This window comes from Papilio xuthus, unplaced genomic scaffold, assembly GCF_000836235.2.
Source record: "Papilio xuthus unplaced genomic scaffold, Pxut_1.1 DF825017.1, whole genome shotgun sequence".
Classification (NCBI taxonomy): Eukaryota; Metazoa; Arthropoda; class Insecta; order Lepidoptera; family Papilionidae; genus Papilio; species Papilio xuthus.
This window is the reverse complement of record NW_013533632.1, coordinates 5,025,232-5,050,825: the sequence shown is the minus strand read 5'-3', so window position 1 is coordinate 5,050,825 and position 25,594 is coordinate 5,025,232. Positions and strand designations below refer to the sequence as shown.

Here is a 25,594-nt window from a genome sequence, read left to right as displayed (position 1 = left end):
TTACAGTTATTTGGCTGTGTATCGCACAATTAACTAAAAAACATTAAACACATTTCATTTTAAACTGATATAAAAACACTGACGTATATTCGTCGACGGCACCGACTAGTTACAGTGAACGACCGGCCGCGTCCGCGAAATAATACCAGTACCACTCAGCCTGATGAAGGGCCCCCGATGGGCTCGAAACTAGTCGGTGCCGCCACCGGACGAATATACGTGAGTGTTTAGCCGTTTTTACATCAGCTTGGTATAATGTCTCACGAAAGTTTGAATAATTTAACATTTCATTTTGTTTGTCAACACCTTAATTTAAAGATTTTAAGTTTATTTCTTTATGTAATTTTAAAGAATAAAGCAGGAATCAAAATGAACAATTTTATGTATATAGCATGTAATTTATAAACAAACAATAATCACGAAATTTTCGATAGCAAGTTTTATGAAACAACCATCGATAATCAAAATATTCAAAACCGATTCTACTCACATCACTAGTAAATTGTCAAATGAATCGGTTCAGTTCTGGCTACCACAGAGTACTCTTGTATGAGTTATCACAATTACTAGAGGATATTACTATACTCTTTGGTTATCAATTAGATTATAGATCTCTCGGCACCATTTTAGAAGCAAGTTGTTTTGACATTCCAGTTTTCACTTTAGCCGACTAGGCGTACTTTAAGGTTCTTGCATTTTTTTTAATGTGATATTGTCCATTTAGATTTTTGAAATTAATATTCGACTTATTTTAACTTCAAAGATGGTAGGCCGTGCTGTGACCGCTAACCAAGGCGCTAAATATGAACAGCTGGCTTCAAAACCAGATGTCGACGAAGAAGTAATAAGAAGTAACGCAAAAGGAAAATGGTCCGATATATGTGTGCAAAAAAGTCTTTTCTCTTTGGGACTTATACTATTTTACTTTTCATTGTCTATTGGTCTCACATTTTACCAAAGATGGCTTTTAAAGGTATTTCATTATATTATCATGTTCCCGAATTTTCATTTATGTATTACTATTCCAGCCGTAGTTTTTCATCACGATAAGTCAAAACCAAACTCTACTCTCCAACTTGCAAGCAAAATGTCGAGCAAATTCTTAATTTTTATCAAACTTAATTTATAAGAAGTGTTAATTACAATTGCTATCAATAGTGGTAAAAGTTAATTAGTGTTAATTTCACTTATTTGAATCTTATTTGACTAGAGTATATTTTCGAAATCAACTTAAGATATATCATTGTTAATTAAATTACATATCATAGTTTTATTTATAATCTTTAATTTTTTTAGGAAGTACGTTATCCACTCTCAATAGTGATGTACCATTTAATAGTAAAGTGGCTACTGTCAGCATTTGCAAGGGAAGTTTTACATTGCATCACATTGAGAACTCAGCTAGTGCTCTCATTTATGACATGCCTACGTTCAGTTGCCCCAACTGGATTTGCCAGTGGCATTGATGTTGGCTTCTCAAATTGGGGACTCGAACTTGTCACAATTTCACTCTACACAATGACAAAATCAACAACTATAATCTTCATACTTGGATTCGCAATATTCCTCGGCCTCGAGAAAAAGGTGAGTTTTCAATTTTAGACTAAAATATTTTACACTGGGCTTACACTGCTGCAGCTATATACAAAAACATATTGTTCAAGTATTTATAGAATATGACAGAGACAATGAAATCATCAAAATTAAACAATGGGGTCCACTAGTAGTTAAACGAAGAAGACAGAGACAATGCCTAATTTTAATATATTCCTCCCACATCACAGGGATAAGGGTTGGGAGGCAATGATGATAGAGACAATATGTTTATGTATATTTTCTTTAAATATTTCTTTTTATCAGTAATTCATATTTTTCTTAATAGCACTATATGCAGATAATATTTACAATTGGATAATAAAACAACATCCTCCTATATCCTAGGACTTTCAGTAGTGCAATGATTAAGCACTGAATTTTGAACCATTTCAATCCCTGTCATGTTTTTAGATTTTCAAATTTTCAATTTTTAAACTCAAAGATGTGCATGTAGTCAAGGTTGTTTAATGCAAAATCACATTAACTTCAAGAAGTCATCTTTGTAGTGTTATACGATTCAAACATATCTGCATAGCAATGTTTTCTTCTGAAAGCTTTCTCATTGAAACCTGCATAAATCCTTTTTAGATTATAAGTAGGTCTTTATAAATATATAAAAATCAATATTTATATGTTTGTCAATGCTGTGTTACCAAAAGATTCAACATATATACATCACAAGTGCAAAAAATTTAAGAAAAATAATGTTCTTTCATTTTAATGAAGTTGTTTGCTTTTATATTAACATTTGGATTGTTTACTTGACATTTCAACACATGAATTAGATTGTTTATTACTGAATAGACTACTATTCCGCATTAGCTCTGTATTTTTTTGATCACGTTTTTGCTAAATGCTGTATACTTAAGACATAGTATATGGTATTATCAATGTTTTAAACTGCGATGCGATAATGATGCTGATAATATGTATGAATTGAAAACACGCTAGCTGAATGCTATCCGCATTATCGTTTATTTTTATTGCCTTTTTTTTACTTATAAATAAGTGGCGGTATCGTTGTTAAAAGTACCGTTACGCGAATTGATCTGACGGTAAATATCGCCACAGCGAATGAACGCAATGCATTTTGTTTGTGTTGAAGGTCCACAAAGTATTTTTACCCGATTAATTAAAATATTCATGAAGCTATAATTGCTTGCGGAGCACCTGCCGGCTAACTATTTTTATCGCATCCCGAACTGCGTATGCAGCCGTTAACCGTGCGTTTAAAATGTCAAACCATTGGTGCAAAACAAACAACTTTGCATTTCATTCTCGTTGGACAGACATGTAACATGTATTTTTCTGTAGGTGTTTGTTCTTATTGTTGTACGTTTCTTATCCTTATTCTACTAAGTACGGTGGTAACTCTAAATCTAAAAGTTTTTAGTCCGAAGATATTCACAAGAGATAACTGTATTTTTTGGAGTTAATTTGTAATGGTGTTCTCAAGATCTACTCATGTTCACCTATATGCGAAGTACTATTAATGTCGAACGCGAGAGTTTTTTCAGTTCTTACAAGTGTGTGTTTACATTTTACATTAAGTGTATGAAGGTGTAAAACATATAAAAAATGTAGTGAATAATGAATGTCTTTTTCACAGTCTTGGTCGCTGGTTGGGATTGTTATCATGATAGCTTCTGGACTTATCATGTTCACCTACAAGGCGACTCAGTTCAATCTTCTTGGCTTCTACTTTCTTCTGTTGGCATCGTTTGCCGCTGGCTTGAGATGGTCCTTCGCACAACTTCTAATGCAAAAGTCTAAGCTGGGTCTGGACAATCCTGTGGACATGGTGTTTCATGTGCAGCCCTGGATGTTCATATCGCTGCTACCATTCACTATAATGTTCGAAGGTGAGTCTATTCCCATTGATAATAACAATCTATTTTAATTTTGTGTTTGAAATAATGATTAATATGTAAATAATATTGTTTTTTAAACAACTAATAGGTTACTTTAGCTAGTTGTCATCAATACAAATTATTTCATATTTTTTTCAATAGAAGAAGGCAACTTTTGACTTTTTTGATGGAACTTTTAAGTTTGATATGTCTTATGAAAATTTTTGTTATATGTGCGCATTGTTGAGACTTAACACGTAAATATTAACAAAATTTTACTAAAAGTCTTCAATATTCTTGTGAAATGCGTCTTAGATTGTTACGTTATTATACATTTTTATTATTGCCAATAATATAGTAAGATATTGTTGTAAAAAGATACTGCTACTACTTATAAGTCGTAGTCACTTTCTGCTTATAAAATGGATATATTTCTGAAATATAATTTTCAGCACCGTCGACAGATTTAACATAATAGAATTTCAAATTTGGTATTATCCGTCGTTTTTATTCTGGAATAATTTGCAATTCGACATTTGTGTGTCCTACGTAGTTTTTCTGAAAATCTGAATTATTAATAAGATTTTATTAGCACCTATATTATTTATTACTAGCTAATACCCGCGACTTTGTCCGCGCGGTATTAAAAATATATTAGTAGCTTGTATATTTTTCAGACTGTTATACATTTATGCTAATTGAGCGAGATCCGTTTAATCGTTCTTGAAATAAGCAATAACAAACATCCATCCGACTTGGCGTCTACGTGTATAATATTAGTAAGATAACTAAATTTGAGATAGGGTACAAAAATAATTTACTTTGGTACATCCTTTTTCAGATACTGGTTTTAACCAGATATTTATATCTGTTTATTTGTACCAACATTGCACAAAATTATGGCAACTTAAGATATCTATTTATAAACTACTTAATTCGCCAGACAGTACGTAAAAAGATCATGGAATTTAAAATGCAGACTATTTATCGTTTATATACGCCATATTTTATGGTAAAGAAGTACCAATGACGCGCACTATCTTGTTTTTTTAAATGTTTTCTACACTTATTTATATCCTTTACCTCACGTTACGCAGACATACTCATTATCTATATGATCCGTTTATATGTTTTATTTGTTTACTCGTCTGACAAGGAAGTAATGTTTTTCGATCTTATGTTTTTTTTTGCACCTTGGCTTGTATGTATATAACAACATATTGTATTCCGTTAAGATGAATCGATCTTGACAACAGTATCATTCGATTCGTGTTCTTGTCTGGAGTGCCATAAGCGGTATTACTATGAGTTTTTATTGTTGTGACACTTGTATTTATACATATTGTGGTCTCTTTTTTGTCACATCATTTCAATTTAAATGCACTGCTTGGGTTATGGTACCAAATCTTACTAATATTATAAATACGAAAGTTTAGATAGATGGATGGATGGATGTTTGCTAGAAAACATCTCTGAATCTGATGTCATTGTTACATATATTTTATGATTGTGTATACATCGTAAGTCTTCGTATAGTTTAAAAATATTTGTTACTAATTCCAGGCACCACCTGCTTCGATTACCTTTTATCGTTGACTACGGAACAATTACTGCCCACCATTCTGAAGGTGTCCGTTGGTGCGATATTGGCCTTTGCTATGGAGATTAGCGAGTTTCTTGTCGTCACCTACACATCAAGTCTTACGCTATCAATTGCTGGCATTTTTAAGGTAACACACACTATAGAAGTTTTTTTAACTACAAAAACAAAAAAACAAGATCCTGTTTTCCTCTAGCGAGGTAAATGTTTGGAAGATTAGTTATAATTTTAGCAAAGTTTCTTCTAAACCAGTGATTAAGATGCATTTTCCTAATAAGTGTGCCATAATCTTAGCTACAAGTTATTAGTGGTCTGTAGAATAACCTTATAAATCTCTGAACATCAATTAATCATCTGAGTAACAGTACAGTTAGTTAAATTAACCTTAAAGCAATGTGTAATAACTTTTACATTATCTTTTTTTCCTTATTTTTATTTATTTATTTATCCTAGTTATTGTACAAATAACAGAATAACAGATATTATACTCATTTGTACTGGATTCAGAAATTGATACTTAATATTTTTTTACAGGAAATGTGTATTTTAATACTGGCAGTGGAAGTGAGCGGTGATCAACTAAGCGCTATCAATGTGGTTGGATTGACAGTATGCTTGTTGGGCATCATCGGACATATTATACATAAGGTTCTTGTGATAAAGGCAGTTGCTGGTACAGTGAGGGCTCTGGATGTGGATGACTTCAATGAAATAAATAAGATGAGAGCGCCCCAACCTAATGGTGAATACGGCAAACCATTGTTGGAAGACCATGTACACTGCAATGGATTAAGCGATGATAGTGACATAGATCCTACTGAAATCTTATACGAAGTGTTACATAGAAGAGATGCGAAGTAAACACGGCAACATTTAATCAATCGGATTCTTCCTTCAAATAACTATAATCAAGTAAATGTGTGTTTCCACTAATGAAACATTTGCATAAAAGCATATTGTTATCTCTCTCTTTTGATTTGGCAAAATAGAGATAGTATTTCATGCAATCGTTTCCGCAGTGGAAAATCACTGTAATAATTTTTTATTCTTGTATGTATATTCCAAAAAGCGTCTTTCCCTTTCTATATAAAGCTTCCATAATCTTAAAGATTTTTACTTTGGATTTAGGTTAAGAAGCGGTCAAACTGGCGATTATCAAGTTTAATATATATTTAGTATACATATTTATAAACATTTACAACTAATGTACGAATTTGATCGCTAAATAGGTTTTGAAAGTTTTGTATTTTATAGTTTTGATGAAATAAATTAAACTAAATAGTTTCGATTATATTTGTTATTTTATAAATTATTAGTCAAAACTTTTCATTAGAGCATTCCATTATAAAAGTGAAATTATTTAATACGAGAGGTTGAATTTATATAATTTTCGAGTCTTTACAAGCATTTATAATTAAGTTTAACTAGCTAAATAGGAACTAAAGTGATCTATGAAACAAAATAAACACTTTCAGATAACAAACAAAACGCCTTTGAAGACTTTTGTACTTAAGAACTTATGTAATGTTAATGCTATACGGTGATTAAAAAGATAGAATATTTATTCTATCTTTAGATGTAGCCTGGATTTATTTATCTATTTTTAATGTTTAATTATGGTAATTGATGGATTTAACCAAAAATATCTCATATATACCACTTTAGTTCCAGTTTAGCCAAATATCTTCCTTTTTAATTAGTTAACGATGTTTCTTACGATTCTAGTTTTCCATTTCCTAGTAGTAGTGTTTTAACCAAAGCATGGTTATATAATTAACGTGTAATATTATATATCTTAGTGTATCAATCATATTAGTAGGTAAATTATATGCATTTAAAATTTCCACGTCACCAGTAGTTCATAAATGAACTTTTTTTTGACTTTTTAATTTAAAATTACCATTTTTTTTGTTTATTTCACCCTGATCTCACTTTACTTTTTAACTATTCATCAATTTTAATACCCACAAATTATTAAAGTAAAAATTATTGCATTTCCCAAAGATATTTGTGAATCAACTCTGAAATTAATGATAAAGTAAATCCAAAATAACAAACATTACGGACCAACAGACAATTGTCATGAAGACGAATAGTAAGATAAAATTTTTATAGAAAGTATTTGGCTCTACTATATGGCGAAAAAAAAATGCGGAATTGAAATTTATAAAAAATATAAAAAAAGAAAACAAAGCTGGTATTCTCTTTACATGATTAATAATGACAGGATACTTTGTTATTGTTATGTTCCTTACTATACTTTTATAATGTAAGCAGCTAATATGAATCTAACAAGTTTCATGAGTAACTTATAACTTTTTAAAATTGAACGTGCCATACACAAAAAACCAGCCCACATTTGAACCAAACGAGGCTATAACTGAATCGTTAAAACTATTTGCTACAACTTTTTATATAGAATTAGTTAAATATAGAATAAAACTTACGAAAATTGTTATAAACGCACAAAAACTTCGCCTAAATGTACATTTCATTACACTGTAGTATATATAGAAGTATATATTGATTCCATGAATATGTCTTGCCACAATAATATTCCAATTTTTATTTTACGACACATGCTGTATCTTCAGGGTATTGAGACTTAGTACCATTTAGGAATTTGACATGATAATTTATTTATTTTATACATAATTTAATTATATAATAAATATAAAATATATCACACAAAAAACGTTTGAGGAACATTCAAAGTATTTTATGAAAATCTTCATAAAAATGGTACAACATTTTTGTTTATTTTTAAACTTATATAATCTTTGTGGTCTTGAAAACCTATTTTAACCAATACGAATCCAATTTTTTTTGAGAGAAATACTTTAATTTTTTATGTCTTTAAAGTCGATTCTGAAACATTTGTTTTTGATTGCATATTAGTAATTAAACGTTTAAATTGCATCTTATTATCACAAATTATTGCTGATTTGATTTGATACGCGTTTCTTAGACTTTTTCGTGTGTGTAAAAAAAAAGAACTTTAGTTTAATTTAAATATATCTATTATTATAATTTTAACTTTAACGTATTTAAACTTAAACATAAAATAAATATTATTTGTTATTATATTACGTTAGTAAGGGGAGACTTTAGGAGGTCGACCTTCATCCATCTGATAACAAGATCAGACTATTTTTTTATCAAATATTAATGAACAAATATGCCTATCATATCGTAACAGTGGAAGACGCCAGCAACAATAACAGCTGTTGCACGAATTGGTCGGCTCGCCCGGTGCAATACCACGACCACACAGAAGACAGGCGTCAAGTGGAAGCAATTCCGCATAGTCTGATGAGTGTGGTGCCGGAGGCCTAATTTTAGTCCCCTTTCCCTTCCCACCCTTTCCTTATGAGGAAAAGATGGGATGGGGATGGGGATTTGATGGAGGAGGTGACGCATAGGAAGGGGAAATATTCTCTTTCTGTGCGTTCCCTCCTCCGTAAATTATCATATGCAATTTTGTACATTAATAATATTTGATAAAAAATATGTCTCATCTGGTTATCAGATGAGTGTAGGTCGGCATCACATCAGCTCTTAGACTATGATGTGGTCCATGGTAACTATCCTGTCATAGAGTATTAAATTTCTTTCTCTCGAAATTTATGACGACAATTGAACTTATATATAAACTGTACCGAATTACCTTTTTCTCTGAAAAGTTTTGTTCGTTACCAGTGTTCCTATTTTTATGGCGAAAATTAAACAAAGGCAACGATGAAAATATGTAGTGAGAATTTCTTCAAAATAATAAAAAAATATTCAAAAAAAATTTTTCTTGTATTGTTTTAAATTTCTTCAATAATCACGTTAATTTGTAAACGAATGAAAACTCACTGGATATTTTTCTTTTGCCTTGTAATAGAAAAACCTTGTTTTGTTTGTTGTTTGTAATCAAATCTGTTGTCGTTGTTTCTACTATTTGTTGTTTAATTAATTTTTGGCGTACATGTTTAAAACTAATTAAGCTAGTATATAGTTATAATAGTTTGCTACAATTAAGTTGAAAACCATTAAAATATATTTTGTTGATTCCTTGAGGAATGTGAATATAATTTGAGTACACACTTTATCATTTTTATCAGTTTTGGATCCTTGTTTATAAAGACATAGAAATTATTATAACATGTGAAAAGATAAATTCTGTTACGTAAATATTAAAACTTGATAACCCCCCCCCACATTACCATAAGGAATTAAAAAAATGCATTTTTTGTTATATTTTAATTATTTTTATGCTCATCAAAGCTGCTGAAAAACTTGTTTTACATTTTTAATTTTAAGGTATAGATTTAATTTTTTTTGTGTTACGTTTCCACTGTCGATACACTTGATTAAAACATAGTCCCTTTGCCAAAGTACCATAAATCTTTTGTCTTTGAAAAAATTACGCACCACATGTTTCAATACAAGTGTCGGCAGTGGAATTTTACGGTTAATGTTAATTTGTTTTGCGCACTGTGAACAAAACCCTTTATTTAAGTTAATATCTACAATAGGAATAATCAAGGTACTTTAGATCCCTATATATCCTCCATAGATTGGAAGGAAATTTACATACAACTTACTACCTTACACATTATTAGCTTTAGTTCTAAAATATTATAATACTTTTGCACATTTATTTTATTGGGCAGCACTACGTTTTTATTTTGTTATTGTTTCTTTGCAATTTTTTTTATAGTATTCACTGTAACAGTTTTCAAATTCTACTTAAAAAATAAAATCCACTTGTTTTTTTTTAATAAATCATTGTTTTAGAATCGTTTGTGCTTTTGTGAATGTAGTATCTTTGTCGAACTTCTTTTGTACTTCTCAATCGCACAACACTACTCCTCCGAGCGATGCTACTTCTCTATGGATGGCAGTTATCGAAAAGTTTCTGGAAACATCTAAGTCATCAATCTAACAATATTTCTCAGTGAATACAGTACAAAATTATTTTACAGCGATAAATGTTATCAAATTTAATTCCGTAACGCCAAAATAATTCTTAGTCCTTTTTATAAGTTCATTTAATATAAAATAAGCTACTATACGATATAGTTGTAAGCGTAATATTGTAAAATTGCATTTTATACACATATATTGTAATGTTTAAGAGGTCTGGTACTTAAATTGAAATAAAAATGTTTGAAAATCAAAATCTCCTTAGCATAATGTTGTAAAATATTTTTTTTTTATATGAGAACTTTTAGACATATATTTTTTTAATATTTTTTTATTTCTCTAGATTATTTGATTTAGGTTAATAATAATCTCGTTTTCCTATAAGTATTGTTACGAAAACATTAATTTTTTTTTCATTTCTTCTGGTCGTTTTGTTTTTTAAATTTGGGAGAAAATAACATTTGGTGACATAAAACACATATTCTTTGTATAAATGTAATAAAACATAACAGAATTATTTAACAATCACGGCACTACTGGGGACGGATTTTTATTTCATAATAGATGTGAGGTTGCTTCAAACAGTGAATTAAATAATTAAGTGAATTTCGTAAATATAGATGATTATGCAAATCGTGTTTTATTTTAAATGCAATTTTCTTAAAGCGATATATTTAGAAAGGTTACGGAGCAAAATAAAGGAACCTGTGAATCAGTTCTTCAGTATGTCAGTGGCAAAACTGAGCTGCGACGGCGTCTTAGCGTCCAACTGGCCGCTCAAACGAAACAACTTTCCATTTATCAAAGTTGCCGCTTCCATCTTGCGAAGGAATAAATTTTTGCTAGATGTATTCAAAGTTTTCTCCGTCAGTGTCTTATTGGATTCGGAGTCTAAAGAATTTATAATAGAGTCCGCATCTGCATCTAAGTTAAATATATTCGTCTGCGACTCCTCGCGCCACAGCTTTTGCAAGTTGAGGGCCATCAGCTCAAGTTGAACTTGCGACAGCTCCTTGATCACGTCGATCTGCACCGACATCACGCTATCGCAGTTCTTCAACAGAGAGTTCAACGCCTCCAGCACGTCAGCCCGTCTTTTTTGTATATTATATTGATTATCGATATTTTTCTCAAAGAATGCCAAATGCTCGTACAATTCAGCTAACTGTAGAGAGCAGGATACGTATTGTGCGCTATGATGCTCGAAATCGTAAAAATGTCTCGCTCTCATTAGCCATTTGTGGGTAAATGTAAACAACTTTCTGGCTTCTTCAATATCACAAATCATCTCAACGGGGACACGATTTTCTATATCTTTTAAATTCAGAGAGGGGAAAATATAAAGCTTCTCTGCGGCTCCGTCTCCTTTTCCCTTTTTTTCAACAACATCCTTCACGTCATCGTCCTCGTACTTTTCAACATTTACTACTCTCTCTTCTAAATCATTTTGGTTTACCGTTTTCCATAAGTTTGACTTAGTTGTCGGATTCGAGAAGTATCGGTTCAAAATTTTCTTTCTCGACAATTTAAACAGTGTCAACCCGTATTTGACCCAGTGATGGCTAAGTTCTAAGAAATGCATTTCGAAGTCGGCTTTCTGGAGAACAAATTCTTCCGGGATAAGCTTGCAGTTGTCGTGACAGGTGCGAAGGACGTGGTAAGCTGCGGAGAGATGATAGCGAGCCTTGCCGAGCTGATTCAGGTACGTGAAGTAGTTGCCGAGGCGCGCAGTCCGCAGAGCCCAGTCCTGCGGCGTGCCCTCTTTCATATCCAACTGTCGTCTCAGAGCTGTGTGGTTATAAAGAGTATATTTCTCAGGCAAATTTAATTTATTATATAAAAAGGCTTGCATTTGAACATTGTTTGTGATAATCTTGTCAATCTTTTCTGGTTTTACTCTTTTGATTTTTGTAATTGGCTCTGTTGTGAACAAATCTTCCGCGTCATATAAATTTTCAGACAAAGATTTGCTTATTTTCTCGTAAACGTCTTCCATGCTTTCTAGTATTTCCTTGGCAAGAGACACTTCATCTAACTGTATGAGATAGTAGCATAATAGATTCTGGATTCTTAACGTTATAAAAAGACATTCCTCTCTGAGTGCGAATGGTTTTAATTTGTCGAAAGATTCTTGTAAGATATTTTTTTTATCAGATAAAGTGATGGGCATGGTTTTAACAGATAGCAGTGTTATATAGCCTTCCATGGCCAGAGACCTTACGTACTGATCGTGGTTCTCCTTCCCAAACATCACGAGCTCCTTATTTAATATCTGTATGTCTTTCTTCAGATTAAGCAGGCCTTCAGATAAATTCCTATTTTTTATGGTGTTTTTAATATTTTCAAATGTGGATGAAATTCGTCCTAATACTTCCATTGTTTTTCAATACTTTTAATTTATTTTACCACTATCACCGATTTTTTCTAGGAATAGTTCACAAGTCACTATACAATTTTACGCGTCAATTTATAAAAAAACGCTTCCTTCTGTCAAATAACAATTTTAAATCAGAATTCACGCGAAAATTATTATAACCAGTCAAGATTAAAAGTATCAAAACTTGGTGGTTTAAATCGGACATACGAGTATGTGTGTAGTTTAGTTTCTCAATAACTTAGACTTTACATAATTAGTTCACATTCGTTTAACACTATTTTTAGTTACAAGTGCCACAAGATATGCGCCTTGTAAAGACGCACTATATATAACATTTAATCCTCCTTACCCCCAATTACCTAATTAGATAAATATTCGCCAGTATTGCCATATCAAAACTTTGATTTACCACTGCTATGAACCCATTGCAGATTTATCTTAGTTTGACTATTGAAAACATTTTATTTCTTTACAAAAGTAACTAATTATTGTTTTCGAAGACATTTAGAGTGTTTTATATGAAGGAGCGAATAGGTACTTACGTAACCAGAGCTTTGACGGTAATGAAGGGAGCAATAAAACAACAAGAAAATCATAATGCAACGTATATTCTACATGACTCGGAGACGTATACTACTTTGGACTAATACGCTACAATAACACATTCACTTACATATTCAAACTTTCTACACAGTGATTTAAGTATCTGCTTTTTATTAGATAGAGGCTAGAAACGAACATTTCAAGAAAAAAAAAACTATGATATACACCAATTCAGTGTTAACAATCAAAAGTTTTTGAGAATAACAATAACAATAACAATATTATCTGTTTGTAATAAATAAAATGCACATAAATAAATGTTATAAAACTATTATTAAGAGTCACACGCGGCAGCCGTTAGAGATTCTGAAAATGTAAAGATTAGGATGAAAAACAAGATCATCATTCTCCAGAAAAATATCCTATGATAAGTGTCGCCTTCAGTAATCCAAATTCGCTTTTTATTTACTTTAGATAAATTCGCATCAATAATATTCAACGCAATCGCAACGCAGTAAACAAATCTAAAATGGGTACCCATTTCGCGAAAGCGCATTAATAGGGTTACGTACTTACGTGTTAATAAAATTGATGGCGCCGATTTTCTAAATCTACATTAAAACATTAGTTTCGTACTCGGTTTTCGTCAGTCTTGTCTCGGAAGGGAGTACATACTCCTTTTGTACGGCAGAGACTTTCTTGGAGAGGCACTATACGATCTCCCACTGGCGTAGAACTTTCCTTTTTGTGATATAACTTCGAGCCTCGCAGTCGCCTCCGCCCTGCCGTAATCGTTTTCCAGTGTCACTCTGTACAGTCCAACGTCTTCGCTGTTTACTTCATCGATTTCTAAAATCCTAAATATTTCGTCTTTCTCTTTAATCGTTATCCTAGAGGAGGGTGTTATAACAACTCCATCTTTGTCCCAAGTCGCCCAAGGCGCGGGAAGGCCCTTAGCCGCACATTGGAAGACGACCGTGTCACCTTCTTCTGCTACTTTGTTATAAGGATACGTATAGAATTTCGGTGCAATCTCGCGGGCAGGACTGCAAAGACTTCTTATGTCTGGACCTGGAGGATCAAATATTAGTTTAGTTTTCGTTTTATACTACGTGACGTTTAATGTGGTTCAATTCCGCAAACTTTATAGGGTCTATGAATTTATATTTAGACAAAAATAGGTCGTCCAAGTTAACTGTATACTGCCACTTAATGCTCGTCTAGACCCTGAACATGGTTACCTGCTTTTAGTGTCTTAGATTGTCTTTCTTACCGTTATGTTGTTTAGTCTTTCTATAGGTGTGGTACTAACCTGGTGTTCTAGCACGGGAGATGGATCGCGCAGGCGTGGACCGCGGTGTTGATACGGCCGACAATAACACCGGAGGCCGCCGTAGTCTTTGGCTCAAAGTATTCGGCTCACCAGCCGCTATATAAACAAATCTTTGATCACTGAAAAGCTTCATCAGGAATCACTTATGTAAATTTATAAGAACTTACGATAAACGACAAGACAAGCTTTGGAGGTTGCTTTCCCGAGATAATTATAGGCTTCGCAGGTATAAGTGCCTTCGTCGTCTGCAGTCACTTGCTTGATCTTCAACCTCGCAGTTCCAAGTTCATAGCTCATTTCGAATTCGGAGCATTCACGAATTATCTACAGATTTCAAAATAGAAAAATGGACAATGTTATTTAACAAAAAAGTAAATCCAAAAACAGACGTTGTTTTGTATATTCATAAAATATTTTAAGGTACTTGCGCAGTATATTTAATAAATTATTAAACCAAATCTTGATACGATCCCTCAAAGTTTTGTGATGCTCTCTGTTCAGATAGCGTAATGAGGATGACAGGTAATCTTTGGAGATGTCTGCATCGTGTGTGGTGTGTGGGACGTACCTTAGTGTAGTGATACCACTTGATGTCGGGCTCTGGCTCACCCGTCACCCGGCACTCGAACTCCACGGCGTCCCCGTCATGAGACAATAAATCAGTCAAATCCTTCTCAAAGCGTGGTATCACTTCTACTCGGCTAAAAGAAAAAAAAGTTTAAAACAAAGGTTTTCAAGCTGCTGTTAAAAGAGAAAAGAAAACAGAAGAAAACACAAAGAAGGGATAAACAAAGATATGTAATAAGTTTTAAAAATATAACTTACCCATAACGAACATTATGTGCCTCCTCTGTTGAACGGGGATCTACAAGGTAGAAGAAGAGGACAAGAAAAAGTATATTAGTATTAATCAAATATCTATGATTCACTTCAGGATAGTTATTTGCTTTACATATAAGCAGGGATACCTTTGGCCAAAATTTGTAACGATATAACTGCTTTGGCCTCCCCATGTACGTTTCTAGCGACGACCGAATACGCGCCCGTGTAGTCGAACTTCGCGTGCGGAATCTCGAAACGATACTCAGGGCCGTCGCCAACGCGCTTGAAGTGAGATCCGTCGCGGTAGTAGTCTGGCTGGAAATCATATGTAATACTAAAATTAGTGACGATTTCCTACAATTCATGTGCTTGCGTATATTTGTCTCGAAGATACAAGTTTTCGAATCGTTTGTTGATTTTTAACAACTTGCAACTCTATATTAAGTGCACTAAAGATTTCAAAAGTACGAGTCTATACCTTCAAAAAGTCCCTGAGCCAAAACACATCTGGTTTAGGGTCTCCTGTCACCTCGCACTCTATAATTATAGTGTCACCTTCATATGCTTCACTTGACCTTGGCTTTCTTATAAAAGTTGGTTCTCTTGAATATCTGCAATTAAAATAGACAATAGAATTGCACAATGTTATTATAAGGATTCTACATGGTTCTTTCTGAATATACATAATATACGCTATAACTTTATTTAGAAATCTTCCCATTATTTTGCGTAATAACTTTTGTTAGTTATGGCTTATGGGTTATATATATATATATGAATTGGCTAAAACAGAGTTCACTAACGTATACTTACGGTACATCTGAGCAGATAACGGTTGGAATGGCTTGTTTCCTCTCTCCCTCGCTTTCACCAAACACCTCAACCTTTCCTGAGGTAGATGCTTTGCCCACTTCATTCGACGCCGTGCACGTGTAGACACCTGCGTCCCTTTGTGTCACTGAGCCTACTGCTAGCTCTATCTGCCCGTCCCTGTCTAACGTCATCACAGCTCGTCTACTGGGGCGCAGTCTCACCCCGTCCCTGTACCACGTCACCCCCACAGACGGATATGCCTCAACCACTGCTGATATTCTTAACTCTTGACCTGTAACAATAATGTTTGCTTAAATAAGTTAAAACACCTTTATTTTTGTTTGTGTTTAATACGAGTAATTACTTGTAGTTGCTTGAAGCAATATCAGCGCAGCCTCAACTGAAGCAGGTTGCTTTGGATTGTTATTTCATCTAATGCTAAACAAAGAAGGTCCTCGCTGAGTACTGTTATTAACGAAAATATGCGTGTTATAATTTACCAATGCTCAGCTGATACAATGGCTCCAGTCCGCAACAAAATTCCGGAGCGATGTAAGCCCTGATGCCCTTGTCGACGACCAGGTTGCATCGACAGCTGATTGCGCCGCTGCCGTTCCTCGCTGTCGCCTCATATACACCGCCATCTTCCAGCGTTGTGGGTGCTATTTCCAATGTATGGAAATGCTCGTCCTGCGATTTCGTATGACGATCTGAAATAATAATAAAATAGATGTAATAATTGCGACGATGAGGAAACGATTGCATTTTAAAATAAAGTAGTGGAAGGGGAATTTTTGTTAACAAAAATTGCTTAGATTAAAGTATGTAAAAATAATATGTATCATTAGATGGTTTAAAAACTTACTGTCATCGATGACTTCTTCCCCGTTCTTGTACCAAGTGACGAGGGGCGGTGGTCTGCCAATGACTTGGCACGTCAGGCGGACAGGATACGTGGCCTGCACGCGCCTGTCACGTAGTCGCATTGTGAACTGCGGGGGACACTCTCCGCCATCTGATGATCTTTCCCTAAAACAGTTATTATTAATTAGTTAATGCAACTGATACACAACAACAGTCACTTTATTTACGGACTCTATAAATAAAATTCTATTATGCGCAAACACGTTCGGATCGATGTAAAACTGAATGTAGGTATTAGGAAATTAAAGGAAAGGAGAAAGGAATATGATATAGTATTTAGCCATCAACAAATAAGAGGATTAAAACTATGTACTTTTTCTTTTATTTTTATAAACTGTTTACGAGTAAGTACTCGTTACTTATAAACAATATTGTTATACATATAAAATGTTAGTGTACCTAATTGGCTGTTAAAACAAAAACTAAATATAATAATTACCTCTTAAGCTTCGTATCCGCCTCCCAAATACTCTTGTCAGTGACAACCGCGATTCTTGCGTATGTCGATGCTCTGCCGTGGACGTTTGTGGCTTCGCAACTGTACCTGGCTTCATCATTTATTTGAACATCGTGGATGGTCAGAGAACAGTTGTAATTATTTAAACATGTCTTTAATCTTTGGTCCTCCTCGTCAATTTCATGTCCATTCTTCATCCAAACGATTTCTGGTGTAGGTTTGCCCTTAAAACTGCATTTCAATGTAGCAGTCTCCGCCACCAAAACTTTCAACTGTCCCGGTAGCACTTCAACGAATTCGGGCCTATCACCTGCTAATCCAACGCCGACTGGGTTCGATGTTTGTACAGACTCACCCCAACCGTATCTGTTTCTTGGTGTCACTCTGAAATGGTATTCTTCTCCTTGCTTAAGATTATACGCTTCGAAGGAGTTAAGCGGAGTAATACCAAGTTCTGTCCAACGCGCTCCTCCTTCTTTACCCAGTAACCAACTCTCAATTTTGTATGCCGATACTGGAGCACCACCTTCAGGATCGACCTTCGGCCAAGCTAATGAGATCCAGTTATTTCCACCGTCCACTACACTCAGCTCTCCCGGGATGCGATTTGGTACAGCTACAAACAAATCTAATTATCGACACGGTAATGGCCTTAATACAAATTGATACATTGCCAAGTGATACTCTGAGCCTTAATTTTAGATAGCGTTTGATATAACAAAGGGACTACTGGGAAATCATGTGATAGTTTGAGTACTGCCAATGCTGAAAAATATAATACTAGAAGTTCAAAATAAGTGTCAGTTCTATTCCAGAAAGCGATAAAAATACTGTTTTGGAATTTATGATAAAATTTCATAACATTCTGGGTATTAATTAATATTGATAAATTTTATTTGTTGATCTTATAAGCAAACAAATATTACATTTTTAGGCTTAAGTATTATAGAGCAATTAATAATGGTAAATTATTCTCGATAAGAAGTTTTAACATACATATAATACATTTTATAAATAGATAAGATATTCCAAATAATTATTTTCTAAAAATCCAAAGTGTTATCTACTCGCTTAGTGAATAAGTGCATGTTTTAGTTAAAATACTTACATTTGTATCTGCGTTCATCTACAATTATCGTCGAGTCAGTAGGATAAGTCCAATCAGATATTAAATGATCAGACGAAGCGCGTTGTCGTACCTTTATACAAAATACATCTCATTTTCGATCACAATTTAATATCAAACATATAGATTTATTTCCAAGATAATTAAAAAAATACATACCACTACTGTAACAAAAGCTCTATCACATCCGTAGGCATTTCTTGCAAGAATGCAATAGGTCCCTGCATCAGATATGACTGACCTCTTTAATGTAAATTTCATATAGTCATCTGATTTCATTTTACATACCCGTGGACTATTCGTTATATCACGAATACCTTTCATTAGAGTCACTGTACAGTACAGAAAAGAAATTGTAAAAATTATATGTATATATTTTCTGTAAATAGATCATACAATTTGCAAATATTTACCTTTAGGCTTGGGTTCTCCTTGTACCCTGAAGGAAATATTTAAATCTTCACCGACTGAAATAAGTACGTCCTTCTGAGGTCGACCAATTATAACTGCAGGCTTGCCATCAATTTCATTTGGTTGGACAACAGTTATTGCTGCAGTCATATCAACATTTCCGTGCCTACTCCAAGCTCTACAGGTGTATATACCAGACTCTTTTTCAGTGACATCGGATAGTGCTAAAGTATATAATCCATGGTCTACAAAAGTTTGAGCATTTCTATAAATATCTGTAATAGCATGACCTTCACGCAACCATTCCACTCTTGTTGGAGAGCCTTTTATTTCCACTTGCAAACCGATTGTGCCTCCACTACTAACTTTATAGTCAGATAACACGTTTGTAAAATGAGGTCGACGAGCTTCTGATGATTGACGGTTTAATCGAGACGATTCTCCAGATGTAGAATGAAGACCAAAGCGAGGTTCTATACCTGTAAAAAAGCAACGTGGTTAACAGTACGCACATGGTTTTTGAATTGTAAATAAAGAAAAAAAAAGATTACCTGTGAATGTAACGATGTGACTTATTTGATCTGACCACATAGAATTTTCTGCTTTACATGTATATTTACCACTGTCTTCTGATGAAGGATTACTAATGGTCAATCTGCAAACTCCGTCAGCTAAGTAAAATGCTTCATATCTCTCGTTGATATTTATTAATCTGTCGTCTTTTAGCCAAGTAATAGTCGGAAGTGGTTGTCCTCGAATACGACATTCTAGCACCAGCTCGTTTTCAGCAAGATGGTACTTATCTAGTAAAAAGAAGAAATATTGGACAATAATTTATTATAGTTTGTCAATTATCAATAACTAGTAAATAAATTACCTCTTATTGATCTTGTAAAAGTCGGTGGTATGGGTGAAACTTCAAAACTGGGATATACCTTTAATATTGCCGAAGTAGTTACTGATCCGTTTTCCGTTTCAACGGTGCAACTATATTCGGCAGAATCACTCGGTTCAGCATTGAGTACTTCCATCGTCAACAAGCCATCGATTGATTTTGTTCTGTATTTTAATTTATTATCGAGTGGAACACCATTCTTATACCATACGATTCTTGGTTCTAATGTTGTTAAAACACTACAGGTGAGTTTGACTCTAGATCCTTCAACAGCTGTTCTATCAGTAAGATATGTGGAAAAAACAGGCTTCCTTTTTACATCACGCAAAAGTTTAGAGCGTTTTTCTGTTATGAAACTTCTTGTTTCATTCAACGCTTTTAACTTATGCGAGACATCTTTTCTCTCTACCAACTCATTACTTTGAATTTGGTCAGTATTGAACGGCGATGTATATTGAGTATTACGCACTAAAGTTTGAGCTTTGTAATATGGATAGTTTTGTGCTACATCTAATTCTGAATTAGAATGATCATTATTAAAAGTTCTCTCAACGTATCCTGGTGGCCTCAAAAACTCGTTTTCATAATTATTGCTTGTCCTATCTATAAACACAGCATTATTTTTCGTTACCGTGTCCGCACTTTTACCAGAATTTTGTACACTTACTGTCTCATCACTGTACAGCTTGTCATAACTTGTTATTTCGATTTTCTTAATTTTGCTCATATTTATTGGCTCCAAGGTAGAATCTTCTAGTTCTTTAGAAATAGTTCCATCATGTCCATCAAGTTGTCGACAGATGTTCCTATCAATTTGTAAATCAAATTCTTTACATATTTTTTGATTACTGCTTTCATTGGTATTATCAATATTATCATTTTCCTTGAAACATTTTGTATTTTGTATTTCCGCGATATTTAGGTTGTTGCTATTTAGTGTTTTTGAAGTTTGGGTTACTTCCTTTCGATATTTTGATACATCTTTCGTAGACAAATCTGTTTCCACGTCAATGTTTTCATTTTCAATTTTGTCTTTTCTTAAATTTTCCACGTTTTGTCTCTCTTGCACCAAAACGTCATCTAAAATTATCGATTCACTGGATTTACTTACTTTGCTGCTTTCATTAACATTCGGCGTTTCTTCGGAATCATCTTTAGATTTGTCTTTAAGTTCTTTTTCGGCCTCTAATGTATCTTTCCGTTGGAAAACATTAATATCTTTGACCTCACTAGTTTCGGATTCTTCATCTTTGTTTTCAGTAGTTAGTGGTGAATGCACTTGCTTTTTACTTTTGATATCTTTTTTCTTACGTCTAGGTTTTTCTTTGTCTGATGGATGTTTACTTGTTGTCGCTTCTTCATCTGTACATTTTTTCTCCTCCTCACTCTCAAGTTTTTTATATTGAATTTCGGTAATTTTATTTTCTACATTTATGGCTAAAACATTTGATTCCTCTTTGTTTTCCAGTTCTGTTTTATCATCAATTTTATGAGTGATAATATTGCCGCGCTTTTCTATCTCTGCTTTTTGATCGAGTACAGTTCCTTCTTCCTTACTTTGATTTATATAATTATTGGCTTTTAATTGATCATTGTTAGTAATAATCTGTTTTAAAGTACTATTTTGTGAGACAACGTCCTCTTCAGAAGACTTCTGAGCTTCTTCACGTAATAAATTTGTTGTTTGTAATTCTATTTTTATTTCTTGTTTAATAGGATTTTCACCATTCCCTGAATAAGGAACATCGGAAACTTCCTCAAAATCTAAAAGTTTCTTATTATTCTCTATTGATTCAAGTTCCGTTTTTTCTAGATTACATGTTTCTTTGTGTAAATTATCTTGATTTATCTGTCTATCATTATAAGTTGTGCTTTCTTTTTTATCTTCAATGTTATAATTTTTGTCAGCTATTGTGACCGTGTCTTTGTCCTCTCTAACTTTTGTTTCCAGATTTATTTTAGCATTGTTGTCATTAACTAAATTTCCGGCTTCTGTGTTTATATCAAGATTTGTGTTTAATTCTGTATTCTCCAGCAATGGAGCTTGTGAGTTAGAATCAATTTTCATTTCTATTGATTTAATTTTATCTCCTAGTATATTGTCCTCCCTTTTAACCTCAGTAGTCAATTTCTGAACGTTTACTTGTAAAGTTCCGTTATCTTGTTCCTTTTTGGAAATTTCCACATTTGTAATCGATTTACCATGTGTAATTTCGTTGTTATCACCCGTATTATTTTCATTTTCCTTGCAACTTCCAACAGTTTTTATTTGTTCAAGAGAATCTAGTTCATAGATAGCTTTGGGCGCTAATATAGGTTTCATTTCATTACTTCCTTCATCACGTGTTTTATCATTTTTGTTTACTACATTTTTATCGTCAACTATCTCGCTGTCAACAATCAAATCGCATTTATTAGCTGCAATATTGTTATTTTCAAATTTATCATTATTTTCTATATGTTTTTCATTTTCACTATCTACAATTATTTTATCTTTTTGAGCTCCATTATCTGTGGCAACAGCAACATTATTATCGGCACTGACAATTTTCTGTGAAATATCCTCACAGATTTTTTCTGCAACGAAGTCATGTCCTTTTTGTTCAGATTTTTCATCTACATCTGTCGAAATTTGTTGTTTATGAGGCTGTTGATCAGTTACTTTTGAAATATCTTCAATTGTTTCCTTAATAGTAACACATTTAGATTCATCTGTAGTTGTATCTTTTTTGAGTGTTTCGTTCGTGTCTATTATAGAATGACTTAAAGTGTAGTCAATAGTTTCATCAGACTTAGGCTCGCCTTCTGGTGTTTGATTTATTGTAAGCTTTTCATTTTCCAATGCTTTGAATTCTTTAGAATCTTGACTAGTACCATGACCTTTGGAATCTGTATCTATTACGGATTCAATTACTGCTTCATTGACATGGGCCTTATACAATATACCAGTGTCTATAATTTGCTGTAAGGGCGCTTCTAAAGGCTTGTGTGTTTCGAGGTTCAACGTTGATGCCTCTGTTATATATTCGGTCATAATCGTTTCTGGCAAAATTTCTAAAGCAAAGTCGACTGCATGGGTATTTATTGTAAAACTAGTGTTTTCGGATTTTTCTTTTTTCTCGATATCATCAGTTGAATTTATATTTTCAGAATGCACGTTAACATTTTCAATAATATGTGAAGAATATTGTGTTGAGTCTTTTTCTTCCTTGCTAAAATCGAAGCTTTCATGGCTATCTTTATCTGTGGAGGGTATTTGTTCAATTGTAACTCTTAATTCGTCTTTAACTATATCTTCTGTTTTATCAACTTCAATTAGACCTTGGATCGATTTAGAATCTTGGGACTGCAAAGCTTCAATATTTTGGACTTTTTCTCTTTCTTCAGATAATTCTAAATATTCCTTTATAGATGATGCCAGTGCACATATTTTTTGACCAATACTTTTAAAAATTGGTATTTTTTCTTTGACTTGTAAATTTGATTTACTTTCCATTTTGAGAAGATTCATTTCAAGGCACTCGACTACACATTTACTGTTAAGCATAACGTCTTCACCAAAATCTTTATCATGTTCATATATTAATGATTCAATTGTAGCTTTAAGATCCAGTAATATTATTTTGGTAAATGAAGCATCACCAGGTATCCTCGCAGTTTTATCAAAGTTTATGTAAAATTTTATATCCTCGAAATGATTTAAAACTTTACGTAATGATTTACTTAAAGTTTTCCATTTTTTATCACTTTTATTTGCAATAAAAGTAATACATTTCAATGCGTTCAAAATTAGTTCGGAAGATTTTCCGTAATTTTCATACATGTAATGTTTTTGTACACTTGACATTGCACTTCTCATATTTGAAATGGACCCGTAAACAGAATGGATTGCAGTTACTATGCTGTCCCTTTGTATGGTGTTTAGATTTACATACGTGTCTACTTCTTTTTCTAAAGCAAACACTTGATCTTCTATTTGATCTAAGTTTTGCATTATTTCAATGCCTTTTTCAATAAGGTTTTCAGAATTATCTGCAAAACTAGATTGTAATGATTTGATAACAAGCTTCAATTCATTGACATACGTGTACAATCTATTAAATTGTCCTTCATCATCAGATTTCATACTTAATGCTGATTCCAAGAGATGAATCGTTTCTTCAGTATCATTGGAACATGAAGTAATAATGTTACCTAATTTCTCTTTATGTCCTGTGGTTTGAACTACTTGGAATTCATGCATTTCGCACATGTTAGATACTAGAACCTGCAAAGTTTCACAAGCTTCTTTAACAAGTTCGGGAGGACTTTCTTCATTTATCTGTAGTTGAACGCTCCTGACGCTGCACTCTAAATCTTGAAGACTTTCATTAAGAGTATCATTAAGGGATTCACTATAGTCCCTTTTCAATGCAATTATTACAGCTTGAATTTCATCCAGAGTATTTTGCAAATTTTCTATATCATCAGCTGTCCTGGAAGTCGCTAGTGTATCGATTTTATCACATACTTCCTTAAGCAATGATTTAAGATTGTGTAATGTATTTTGTGTTTCACCATCATCTGAAACATAATATTATACTTATAAATATTATAAGTAATTTATATAGTGCATAAATATTTTAATCTACGAACAAATAACTAACAATTACTTAGGACGACCTTTTTCGAATAAAAAAAAGTCCCGTCCGCAGTGGGTCAAGTACGAATATTTTGTGACAACCGCCTTCGTATCGTCATCGTCAATGTCGTCAAAATTAAATTGAGGTTTTGGTGTACTTTACGCCCGATATGCTCCACAAATTTTAAAACAAATTTTGAAGATGATGATAAAAATATATTATGTAACATGACGTACCAAAATCAGTTTCATCTTCTTTCACTTCGTATCTAATACCATCCTTAACGTCTCCTTCCTCTTTTTGTGCTACACCTTCGGTTACGGTGTCTAGATTAATGGCATTTTCACTTTCAACCATTGCTTGTTTAACATCGTCTGTTTTTTCAATGACTTGTGCTGACGTGATGAGTGCTTTAAGGTCAGAAGACAAACTAGTCAGATTACTCTGTACCTGTTGCATATTAATACCGTCGAATTGTGAAGACAGTTCTTCAGCTTTTTCGTTAATTTCCGTTATTACAACCGACAAAGCTTGCTGAAGTTCAAATGCCAGAGATACATCTGCTTCGCTTAGATTTTCCTTTAGCGTCTCTTCGGATAAATGGATTTCTGGAGATAACATAATAGCCGAAATATTTTCCTTGAGCTCTGTTGCTAACTTCACTGCTTTTTCGGCATCGACTACATTTGATGAGATCGCTATATCCTTGATAACTTCTAGGGTATCTTTAGACACGAACTCATCGATGTGATCCATCATTTCACCTGTAATATGAAAAGAGAATATGAAAATAAACAAAATCGTAAAATGTATCATTTTGAATTTCATATATTGTAACTAATACGTACCGATAGTAACCACTTCTTCCTCTTTTTGTGCTACACCTTCGGTTACGGTGTCTAGATTAATGGCATTTTCACTTTCAACCACTGCTTGTTTAACATCGTCTGTTTTTTCAATGACTTGTGCTGACGTGATGAGTGCTTTAAGGTCAGAAGACAAACTAGTCAGATTACTCTGTACCTGTTGCATATTAATACCGTCGAATTGTGAAGACAGTTCTTCAGCTTTTTCGTTAATTTCCGTTATTACAACCGACAAAGCTTGCTGAAGTTCAAATGCCAGAGATACATCTGCTTCGCTTAGATTTTCCTTTAGCGTCTCTTCGGATAAATGGATTTCTGGTGATAACATAATAGCCGAAATATTTTCCCTGAGCTCTGTTGCTAACTTCACTGCTTTTTCGGCATCTACTACGTTTGATGAGATCGATATATCCTTGATAACTTCTAGGGTATCTTTAGACACGAACTC

General features: G+C 33.4%; 3 protein-coding genes across 5 annotated transcripts in view; 1 reads left to right on the top strand and 2 right to left on the bottom strand.

Moving 5' to 3' along the window:
• Positions 1 to 524: 524 nt before the first annotated feature.
• On the top strand, positions 525 to 6,322 carry LOC106126126 (solute carrier family 35 member C2). The gene is made up of 6 exons (XM_013323605.1): positions 525 to 686; positions 764 to 973; positions 1,297 to 1,584; positions 3,206 to 3,458; positions 5,010 to 5,176; positions 5,581 to 6,322. Exons 2-6 carry the CDS (start codon positions 764 to 766, stop codon positions 5,905 to 5,907), a joined length of 1,245 nt encoding a protein of 414 aa, XP_013179059.1. The 5' UTR covers positions 525 to 686; the 3' UTR covers positions 5,908 to 6,322.
• A 4,250-nt stretch (positions 6,323 to 10,572) lies between these two features.
• LOC106126458 (protein KBP homolog) lies at positions 10,573 to 12,432 on the bottom strand. Its single transcript, XM_013324141.1, has one exon. The coding sequence runs from the start codon at positions 12,332 to 12,334 to the stop codon at positions 10,670 to 10,672; it is 1,665 nt and encodes a 554-aa protein (XP_013179595.1). The 5' UTR covers positions 12,335 to 12,432; the 3' UTR covers positions 10,573 to 10,669.
• A 716-nt stretch (positions 12,433 to 13,148) lies between these two features.
• The window catches only part of LOC106126223 (uncharacterized), a 33,780-nt gene continuing 21,334 nt past the window's right edge, over positions 13,149 to 25,594 (bottom strand). For 2 of the 3 annotated variants that reach the window (XR_001228331.1, XR_001228332.1), the window contains exons 12-30: positions 25,129 to 25,578; positions 24,517 to 25,044; positions 19,641 to 24,221; positions 19,315 to 19,566; positions 18,766 to 19,242; positions 18,512 to 18,684; positions 18,335 to 18,425; positions 17,209 to 17,842; positions 16,711 to 16,874; positions 16,346 to 16,555; positions 15,846 to 16,137; positions 15,511 to 15,643; positions 15,179 to 15,347; positions 15,036 to 15,075; positions 14,779 to 14,911; positions 14,378 to 14,534; positions 14,190 to 14,306; positions 13,454 to 13,948; positions 13,149 to 13,243 (exon numbers count right to left, since the gene is read on the bottom strand). Coding sequence is in view for 1 of the 3 variants with exons in the window: in XM_013323717.1 (XP_013179171.1) it covers positions 13,524 to 13,948; positions 14,190 to 14,306; positions 14,378 to 14,534; positions 14,779 to 14,911; positions 15,036 to 15,075; positions 15,179 to 15,347; positions 15,511 to 15,643; positions 15,846 to 16,137; positions 16,346 to 16,555; positions 16,711 to 16,874; positions 17,209 to 17,842; positions 18,335 to 18,425; positions 18,512 to 18,684; positions 18,766 to 19,242; positions 19,315 to 19,566; positions 19,641 to 24,221; positions 24,517 to 25,044; positions 25,129 to 25,578 (9,026 nt within the window). In the remaining 2 variants the exon portion in view is untranslated. Of the gene's footprint in view, positions 13,949 to 14,189; positions 14,307 to 14,377; positions 14,535 to 14,778; positions 14,912 to 15,035; positions 15,076 to 15,178; positions 15,348 to 15,510; positions 15,644 to 15,845; positions 16,138 to 16,345; positions 16,556 to 16,710; positions 16,875 to 17,208; positions 17,843 to 18,334; positions 18,426 to 18,511; positions 18,685 to 18,765; positions 19,243 to 19,314; positions 19,567 to 19,640; positions 24,222 to 24,516; positions 25,045 to 25,128; positions 25,579 to 25,594 lie in introns of all 3 variants that reach the window. The other variant, XM_013323717.1, reaches the window with a different exon arrangement.

Bases quoted from the DNA above. Each gene is read 5' to 3' on its own strand.
- LOC106126126 (XM_013323605.1), top strand. From the start codon at position 764: ATGGTAGGCCGTGCTGTGACCGCTAACCAAGGCGCTAAATATGAACAG. The intron at 974-1,296 runs GTATTTCATTAT...TAATTTTTTTAG, and splicing joins ACCAAAGATGGCTTTTAAAG to GAAGTACGTTATCCACTCTC. The intron at 1,585-3,205 runs GTGAGTTTTCAA...TCTTTTTCACAG, and splicing joins TCCTCGGCCTCGAGAAAAAG to TCTTGGTCGCTGGTTGGGAT.
- LOC106126458 (XM_013324141.1), bottom strand. From the start codon at position 12,334: ATGGAAGTATTAGGACGAATTTCATCCACATTTGAAAATATTAAAAAC.